The sequence below is a fragment of the Arachis stenosperma genome, chromosome 7, assembly GCF_014773155.1.
Source record: "Arachis stenosperma cultivar V10309 chromosome 7, arast.V10309.gnm1.PFL2, whole genome shotgun sequence".
NCBI lineage: Eukaryota > Viridiplantae > Streptophyta > Magnoliopsida > Fabales > Fabaceae > Arachis > Arachis stenosperma.
The window spans coordinates 5,761,305-5,771,459 of record NC_080383.1 but is presented as its reverse complement, the minus strand read 5'-3'; the positions used below and the strand labels follow the sequence as shown (position 1 = coordinate 5,771,459).

The window sequence follows — 10,155 nt, the reverse complement described above, 5'->3', positions numbered from 1 at the left end:
GGCTTATATAAAATAAATTATTTGGAGGCTTATCTTATTATAAACAAAGAATCTGCTGTAATGCGAATGGAAAACAATGACATTCTCTTTAAGATTGGTGAGATGTTGCAGTAAAATTACATAATTCACGTTCATTTTATTCAGAAAACATCGAACTCAATTGCTAATCTTTTAGCAAAGATAACAATTAAATATAATCTGTCTTATACTAAATTTTTCTTCTTTTATAATGTTGTTAAAGAGATTATTAAGAACTAAGAAGGAGATGTCCTCTCCGACTTTAATTTTTATGTTTTTTTAGTCACAAAAAAAAACAATAAAATTTATTATTTTTTATTAGCAATTAATTAATAATGTTTAAAAAAATGAATTAAAAATATATTATCAAATTATAAAACTAAAAAATTAGACTAATAATTAAAATATTAGCAAAAAAAAACAAATTCTATTGGTAGTTTAGTTTTATTTTCTTTACACTATAGTACTTTAGTTAGCTGTTTTAAGGTCATAAAAAAACTCAAATAGAAAAGTTTACGTTGTAAAGCATGCAATAATGCGAGTCAGCAAGTAAATGTCACCCTACTCTCAATTATAACTTCCATCATTCAATAAGTAATTTTTAATTTTTTATACATTCTATTGATGATATATTACACCCATTTAGAGTATTTCAGAGCATAGCTACATTTATTCCACACATATATTAGTGAAAATTAAATACATAGCTAGATAAGTGCTCTAGACACTGAAGCAGCATTATCATTTTCATTATCATCATCAGTAACAAGCTTGAACTCTTGCAGCTCCTTGAAGTTCAACCATGGCTTCACCAACACTTTGGCTTCATAAACTTGTTTCTTCTCATCACCATCTTTTGCCACCATAGTTATTTCATATATGCTTCCAGCAACTACTTGCTCCTTTGCACTTATCACCCTCACAAGCTCCAAGCTTGAATTCTGCAGCAAAAATTAGAAATTATAAACATATTATTCAAATACAAAAATATTAATCACTTATATTTTCTCAATTCATTTGAACTAAAAATAATACTTCAAATCATACAAGTATTAATTCTTAAATAAGAATCTCCCTTATTATTACACATAGACAATAACCCAATTTTGAATAATAACCCCACTAACATACTAACATAAAGCACAAGACTTTAATTAAGTGACAAAAATAATCCAAATTAAAATGAATTATATATTTTATCTAAAAAAAAAAATAGAAATATAGAAGTAGAAGACGAAGAAGAAGAAGAACCGATTTTTTATTATGTTCTTGAAGAGCAAAGCGAGCAAGGTTCTGGATCTCAATGCTGTTCTGGCTTCCTTCAACCACACGATTGCCACCTAGTGTAGCCATTTTCTCTTATCTCTGATTTCTTTTCTTTTTTCTTCACCCTTTATAATTTGTTAGTTGTTACATGAATTGTAATCTTGGTTTGTTAAATATCTATGTCCCTTTCGAGTGGTTAATAATGGCACCCTCCAAGCATATCTAAATACTAATATCTAAATCTCATGTTATTATCCGCACGTGTTTTTATTGGTGCATAGTCTTACAATGATTTGATAGAAAGGATTAATACTTGTAATTTACAATTCCATTCATAAAAGTACTTGAAGTTAAGAGTTAACGATAATTAGAAAATCTCACCTTCATCCTTAGATAACACCAAATTTGTCCCACATCAGGTAATAAAAATGTTTTATAAATACTTTTAATGTCTAAGAGAGTTGGTTTAGTCCGCCGAGTTGAGTAACACCAACTTGTGACTCAAGTGAGGGCACCAAGGTGATGGGACATGGTTTAGGCTACGCTTGGTGGGATTAGAAGTTTGCACCATGCTGGCTTGCCCGCTCCAAGTTGAGAGTTGGGCCATGGCTCCTGAGCGAAGGCTCGAGTGTCCTGGCTCGTAGGCTAGAGGGCACCGCGTCAGGCTGGTTTAACAGAGCAGCGAATACCGCTGGCTCCCAACAGTGGAGGGATCACAAGCTGCTGCACCACTAATCCACAATGCTGGGTGTGCCTAACCATTGAACCATCAACTTTTGTTTTATTCAATTTTTTGTTATACACTGCAATCACACATTACTATATAATTTACACATACTATTCTATATCAATACTGTTACTTGTATTTTTTTATTTGTTGATTACTTTATCAGCATTTACATATGCAATTAATCCTAGAACAAATGCTACAGACAAACCCCCACAATTGAAAATGAAGTCCTGCAAATAAGCTTCTCAAAATTAGTGGAGAGTCAGTATTTGAAATAAACGTTACTGGAGCAATAGGGACAAAATTAAGGCGAAAAGAATTTGCAGAGAGGAAAGTCGAGATGAAGTTGATAACAGAGAGAAAAATATAGAATCAAGTTAATTATTGACTTTTTTTTCCTTTTCAATTACCAGGTCACGAGTTTGCAGCGACCGAGGGAGAATCCACGGAGAACTTGCGAGGGAAGTCAGAGTCACCGCCGAGAAGAGGGTTAGGGGTTTATGGTGGGAGTAAAGTGCACATCGGGCATCTATCTTAGAGAAAAGTCGCACATCGGGCATGTTTATTAAAGGAGACAAATTTATATACATTAAGGGAACAAAGCAATTTGCTGAGCTTGGTAACGCGAGCTTGTGACCTAAGTAGGAGCATTATGGGTTGGAAGTGGGCTTGAATGGGTGGCAGTGTTCGACTTGTCTCTCTAAGTATAGAGTTGGGCCTCGTTGCTGGGGCGAAGGCCCACGTGGCAACGCATGAGACTGTACTCATACATCAGCGAGCATGCTCGATTCATGACAATAGAGGGGATGTGGGCCATGTGGGCCTTTCTAACCATCGTTCTTTTTAAAAAAAGAATCCTCATTGTTACTTTGCACAACTTTTTAACAACAATTAAAAAAAATTAACTAAATTTCACACTAAAAATTTATAGCTGATCAATTTAATCCTTATAACTTTTAATATTATAATCAAATTCTTTTAACAATTAAAAAAAATTATTCGTTCATATATTTTTTTTTGTACATACTTCTTTAATAATTAAAAAAAAAATTTTTTTCATATATTTTTCTTTGCACAACTATTACATAATCTTTTCTATTCATAATTTTTTTTAATTCTCCGTTCATATATTTTTTTTGCACAACTATTACATAATTTTTTCTCTTTATAATTTTTTTGGAAAAAAAATTTAGTATTAAATAAAAACTAAATTTCACATTAAAAATTTATAATTGATCAATTTAATCCTTGTAACTTTTAATATTATAATCGAATTATTTTAACAATTAAAAAAAATTATCCGTTCATATATTTTTCTTTGTACAACTATTACATAATTAATTTCTATTACAAGTTGAAAGTTGGGTCTTGGAACTTGATTCTATTTTTAAAAAATATTATGTATTAAATAATTAAATTTGTTAATATTTATTGATTAATTACAATAAAATTTGTCAATAATTATAATATTCTATATCATATCCTTTTAATAATTATCTTATTTTTTTCTATATCTCTATAAATATTATATATTTTTTAAATAATTTTTAATTTTTTCTTTACAATGTTTTGAATATATAGTATATTTTTTATTTCTGTCTATTAAATTTATCTAAATATTTAGAGAACTAATTGTTAATATTTTTTAATAATATTATTATTTTCTACCACTTAAATTAATATATTCTACTACCCAAGTTATTATTATTATTATTATTATTATTATTATTATTATTATTATTTTGATAACATTTAATAAATACATATAAATCTGCTTTAAAATATTTTAGTTCATTTTTTCTTATAAACATTGAGTTATTTGTTTATTGCATGCTACACTTTTTCTTTATTAAATATAAATACTTTGTGAATTTTTTTATTTTATAGATTGTTTGGTATTAGTATAAATAACAAAAAATATAAGAAGTTATTTAATATAAAGTAAACATATTATGAATAACTTATTTTAAAAACATATTTGCTTTAGGAAATGAGGCGGCGCCAGCTAAGCGCGTTTCATGATTTTTTAAGAGTAACTCATTGTTGCGCTCAGCAATAAGAAGGCAAGAAATTAGTTCAAAATATTTTTAAATTTTTTTCTCGATACTGCTGCTGCAGGAGCACATTCGAGACATGGAAGGTCGAAAAAATTTTCTCTAACATATCGGGTTTGAGGAAGTATCACATGATTGTACATTTTTTCAAGGTCTTTCCACAGATCTGCATGATCTTTTAATGTGAAATATTCATTTTTCAATCTTACGTCAAGATGACGACGAAGGAAAATCATGACTTTGGCTTTATCCTTCTTGGATGTATTATTTTCAGCCTTAATGGTATTTCCAATATCCATTGGATTAAGATGGATTTTAGCATCTAGTATCCATGATAAATAATTATTCCTAGATATATCAAGAGCATTAAATTCAAGATGAGAGAGTTTCGACATAATAAAAAATTTTTACTTGAGTCTTCCTAAAATTTGATCAGAGTCTCATGCTGATAACGTGTTGTGAAATAAATAAATAAATAAGATAAAATAAAAAAGTGTAAATAGAAGATTCTAGTATTAATATTTACTAATATAATTATCTCACTATAATAATAGAAGTAACTTATCTATTCACTAGTATTATATATATTGCAACTTAAGAACTTAAAAGAGAGAAATAGAGAATTGTATATGAAAGGAGGAAGAGTATTTTATTGTTGTTGTGTGTAATCAACTGGAGGCTTAACCTCCGATTTATACATGTACAAGAGTCCTCTTTTTTCTCTTTCATTAGATGTAATTTTTTTGGTAATATGGCACTTCATTATGAGAAAGTTAAGCCATCGAAGTCATACGTGGTCAATAGTCATCCATATTGTAACATTCTAAAGTTTTTATTACAAAAATTTAGTTAAAAAAAATGATGGTTTATGAGCAAGACATACCAGGCCATGTGGACCAAGGGTGCAGCAACCTATTAACCCTTTGTCCTCTAGCCTACGTCCAAGTCCCGAGGCCCAACTCTCAACTTGGAGAGGACAGGACAGCATATTGCAAATCCATTTAGTCCAACCAAGAATATCCAATCCCATGTTCCATTATAATAATGCCCCCACTTAGGTCACAAGCTCGCGTTATCAAGTTTGGAAAATGTTACACATTCTCACAAGTTTTATAAATCCGTGTACTCTAATATATATGACCGAGGTGAGACTTGTCAAGCGAAGAACTTAGAACAATGTTATAAATATTTGAATAAAAAATTTGATCTCTAAAATATATTTTTTAAAATATATACTAATTCTTTTCGTCTCATTTTTAAATCTTTTAGAGGCTTATTTGTTGTTAATTGTTTTTGTAATTTTTTGTCAACAATAATATAAATTTTTGAGTACCATTTTAGTAGTTTATTTTAGATAATTATAAAACTCGACCTATTGAAATTAAAAGTTATAAGGAGGCTTATTTGTTGTTAACAATTTTTGTGAATTTTTTTTTGTCAATGATATAAACTTTGGGGTACTATTTTACTAGTTTATTCTAGATAATTATAAAATTCGACTTAATTAATAAATTTTAAAAGTTATAAGGATTAAATTAATTAGCTATAAATTTTATTAATGTAGAATTTAATTTTTATTTGATTTTAATATTTTGTTTTCTAAAAAAATATGAATAGAAAAGATTATTTAATGGTTGTGTAGAAGAAAATATATGAACGGAGGAGTTTTTTTTAATTGTTGTTAAAAAAATTCAATTGTAAAAAAAATATGAAAGGCCCGCTAGGTTGTGCGGGCTGGTGTAGTGGCTTATTATGACAATAAAGAGGAATAACAGGTCACTGCACCAGCCCACACGGCCTAATGGGCCTTTCATATTTTTTTTACAGTTGAATTTTTTTAATAATAATTAAAAAAAATCTTCCGTTCATATATTTTATTTTGTACAACCATTTAATAATCTTTTCTATTCATATTCTTTTGGAAAACAAAATTTAAAGTCAAATAAAAATTAAATTCTACACTAATAAAATTTATAGCTAATCAATTTAATCCTTATAGCTTTTAAAATTCATTAATTAAGTCGAATTTTATAACTATCTAGAATAAACTAGTAAAATGGTACCCTAAAATTTATATCATTGACAAAAAAATCTATAAAAAATGTTAACAACAAATAAGTCTCCTTATAACTTTTAAATTTCATTAATTAGGTCGAGTTTTATAATTATCTAAAGTAAACTATTAAGATGGTTCTCGAAAATTTATATTGTTGACAAAAAAATTCACAAAAAAGATTAACAACAAATAAGTCTCTAAAAGATTTAAAAATGAGATGAAAAGAATTAGATATATATTTTTTAAAAATAAATTTTAGAGATTAAATTTTTTATTCAAATATTTATAACATTGTTCTAAGTTCTTGACAAGTCTCACCTCGGTCATATATATTAGAGCATACGGGTTTATAAAACTTATGAGAAGGTGTAATATTTTTCAAACTTCATAATGTGAGCTTGTGACTTGAGTGGGGCATTATTATGATGGAACATGGGCTTAGATATTATTGGTTGGGTTAAATGGTTTTGCAATATGTTGTTCTATCCTCTCCAAGTTAAGAGTTGGATTTTGGGACTTGGATGTAGGCTAAAGGACAAAGGGTTAATAGGTTGCTGCACTCTCGGCCTACATGGCCTGATATGTCTTGCTCATAAACCATCATTTTTTCTTTTTTTAATTAATTTAAAAAAAACTTTAGATGTATATTATATTTGAATTTTTTTTAACAATTAAACAATCTTTTTCGTTTATATATTCTCTTTTGCACAATTATTAAACGATGGAATACTTTTTTTCAACAACTGTTCAATAATTTTTTTCATTTGTAATTTTTTTAAAAAATACTTTAGAATCAAACAAAAATTAAATTAAATTTAATCAATCTAATCCTTAAAATTTTTAAAATTGATTAATTAGGTTGAGTTTTATAATTATCTACTTTGACATTGTTAATAAAATGACAATAACAACGTCAATTTTTAAATTTTCTTCACCAACATATATCGATAATTTTTATTTTAATTGTTACTCAATAATTAATTTAGTCATGAGTTTGATAATATGGTAAATTAACTTAGTCTCTTATGTAGATTATTTCTGACGAAATTAGTAAAATCCTAAAATACTAAATGGCCTAAAGTGTCACATACTGTAAAATGGAACTAAATTAATTAGCAAATAAAAATTTGAGAACCAAATTGATTTGATCTCAAATCATACATTTACTTTTATCCTATTAATGATATAGAAAACAATTTTTGGATTAAAACATGTGTTTACATGTTTATAAACCCTTTAAATATGTTTATGAAACTCCATTTTGTAGTTTGCACTATATCTAAAACCAAGCATACATCCATTTTGCATCTCTAATCTGTGTGTGAATTGGGATCAAATTTTGTGGTTTGATGTAGATAGAGATTATTCAATTGTTTCTTTTTCAAGAAAAAAAAAAATCATGAGATAACATTCAAATAGATAAAATTGCTTTATCTATTAGGCCAATTCTATGATGTTTATGAGTTTTTGTCTAAATGTTGTTTAACTTATTTTTTATAGTAAGTTTTGATTTTTTAAAAATTATTTATTTTTATATTTTTTAAATAAAATAATAACTTTTAATCCTTTTTAGTAAATAAGCATCACATTATAGATATGATTGCATTCACTTATCTATTATGCTCTAGCTAGAGTATCACGTATATTACTTATTTTATACCTTATCTTTATTTTATGAGGATCTGCCAACTTTTTCTAGGATGATGATTATGTCTAAATCTGCACAATGACGGGTCTCACTTGCCTTTCACCGTTTATGTTTATCCATGAATCATTCCAAAGAGAATATGCCAAACCATATTGAATTTCCATTGTGAAATCTTCAGAGCAAGATAAAATTCTATTAACTTTAGGTGAAGAGAATCGCATGTAAATTTTTATTTTATAATAAACTATTATTATCAGACAAAGTTATTTTATGGTTCGTAGTCCTAAAATCAAGTGAGAATAAGTAGTTTAACTATCTTGCAAGAGCTTGGAGAATTAAATGGACAATCAAAAAAGAAATCACTCTTCTTTTTTAATACATAGCTAGTGAATATTATAAAGAAAGTTGAATAATATTGAGTCTTATGTTCCAAAAAAAACTTATAGTTTGAAAAAAGATTTTGATTAATCAAAAAAAAGAATTCACTTTATATATTCTTAAGCACGATTATACATAACATAAAAATTATACTCGAAAATAAATAACGTCACATCAATTTTTGTCGGTGAGGGAGCATCTAGTTTAGGTACTAATCAGTACCTCTCCCCCCACTTCTCTAGTCTGGACTTGGATGCTATGGCACCTTAGGAAGATCCCTCCGTACTTGTTGGCTTCAGGGCAAGAGACTCGCAAAATAATATAGGAGGTGTATCTGAATTTCAGGTCGGCCAACAGTTTTAGGATAAGGAGGAAGTCGTGCTTAACGTGAAGACCTATAGCATTTGCCGCGGATTTGAGTACAAGATATTAGAGTCGGTTCACCACAAGTACTACGGCATGTGCAAGAAGTTCGGGAGTGGGTGCGTATGGCTAATCCGAGTCAACCTCCGCCAGCGCAAGGAATTTGCGAGGTAAAATGGTACAATGGTCCTCACACTTATTTAGCCACGTCGATCTCTAGTGACCATGGAAAGCTTGATTATCATGTCATATCGGCCTTCATTAGACCCCTGATCAGAGCTAATGCTACCACGTCGATCAAGGTACTGCAGAATGTCACGGAGGCACACTTCGGATTCAGACCGATGTACAGGAGGATTTGGATGGCCAAACAGAAAGTTGTGGCACAAATTTACGGAAACTGGGATGATTCGTAAATTTTTTATTTTTTTTGCTAATTAATTCAGTTTTATTTTACAGTATGTGACACTTCAGGCTATTTAGTATTTTAGTATTTTACTAATTTCGTCAAAGAGATAATCTACATAAGAGACTAAGTTAATTTACCATAAAACTCATGACTAAATTAATTATTGAGTATTAATTAAAATAAAGTTTATCGATATATGTTGGTGAAGAAAATACAAAAGCTATTGGACCATATTAGCACGATGTCGTTATTGTCATTTTATCAATAATGTAAAGGTAAATAATTATAAAAATCGACCTAATTAATCAATTTTAAAAATTTAAGGATTAAATTGATTAGCTAGATAATTTATTAGTGTTAAATTTAATTTTTATTTGATTCTAAAGTATTTTTCAAGGATGAAAAAAATTATTGAACTGTTGTTAAAAAAAGTATTCCATCGTTTAATAGTTGTGCAAAAAAATATATGAACGAAAAAGATTGTTTAATTGTTAAAAAAATTTAACTGTAATCTACCTCTAAAGTTTTTATTAAAAAAAATTAGTTAAAAAAAAGTGATGGTTTATGAGCAAGACATACCAGGCCATGTAGGTCGAGGATGCAACAGCCTATTAACCCTAAAAGATTATAAAATAAACTACTAAAATGGTACTCGAAAAATTTATATTATTGTTGACAAAAAAATTACAAAAACTATTAACAACAAATAAGCCTCTAAAAGATTTAAAAATGAGACGAAAAAAATTAGATATATATATTTTAAAAAATATATTTTAGAGATCAAATTTTTTATTCAAATATTTATAACATTATTCTAAGTTCTTCGCTTGACAAATCTCACCTCGGTTATATATATTAGAGTATACGGATTTATAAAACTTATGAGAATGTGTAACATTTTCCGAACTTGATAACGCGAGCTTGTGACCTGAGTAGGGGCATTATTGTAATTGAACATGGGATTGGATATTCTTGGTTGGGCTAAATGGATTTGCAATATGTTGTCCTGTCCTCTCCAAGTTGAGAGTTGGGCCTCGGGACTTGGGCGTAGGCTAGAGGGCAAAGGGTTAATAGGTTGCTGCACCCTTGGCCCACATGGCCTGGTATGTCTTGCTCATAAATCATCATTTTTTTAACTAAATTTTTGTAATAAAAACTTTAGAATGTTACAATATGGATGATTATTGACCACGTATGACTTCGATGGCTTAACTTTCTCATAATGAAGTGCCA

At 28.6% G+C, this 10,155-nt stretch overlaps 1 protein-coding gene across 2 annotated transcripts; it reads right to left on the bottom strand.

Annotated features, from left to right (window-relative positions):
* Window positions 1-604: 604 nt before the first annotated feature.
* On the bottom strand, window positions 605-2,763 carry LOC130940838 (cysteine proteinase inhibitor-like). 2 transcript variants are annotated; one of them, XM_057869100.1, is made up of 2 exons: window positions 2,425-2,763; window positions 605-959 (listed from the first exon to the last, which is right to left on the bottom strand). In XM_057869100.1, exons 1-2 carry the CDS (start codon window positions 2,602-2,604, stop codon window positions 726-728), a joined length of 414 nt encoding a protein of 137 aa, XP_057725083.1. In that variant the 5' UTR covers window positions 2,605-2,763; the 3' UTR covers window positions 605-725. The 2 variants fall into 2 exon arrangements, with proteins under 2 accessions (XP_057725083.1, XP_057725084.1); XM_057869101.1 differs by lacking the exon at window positions 2,425-2,763 and adding an exon at window positions 1,270-1,491.
* Between the last annotated feature and the right edge of the window lie 7,392 nt (window positions 2,764-10,155).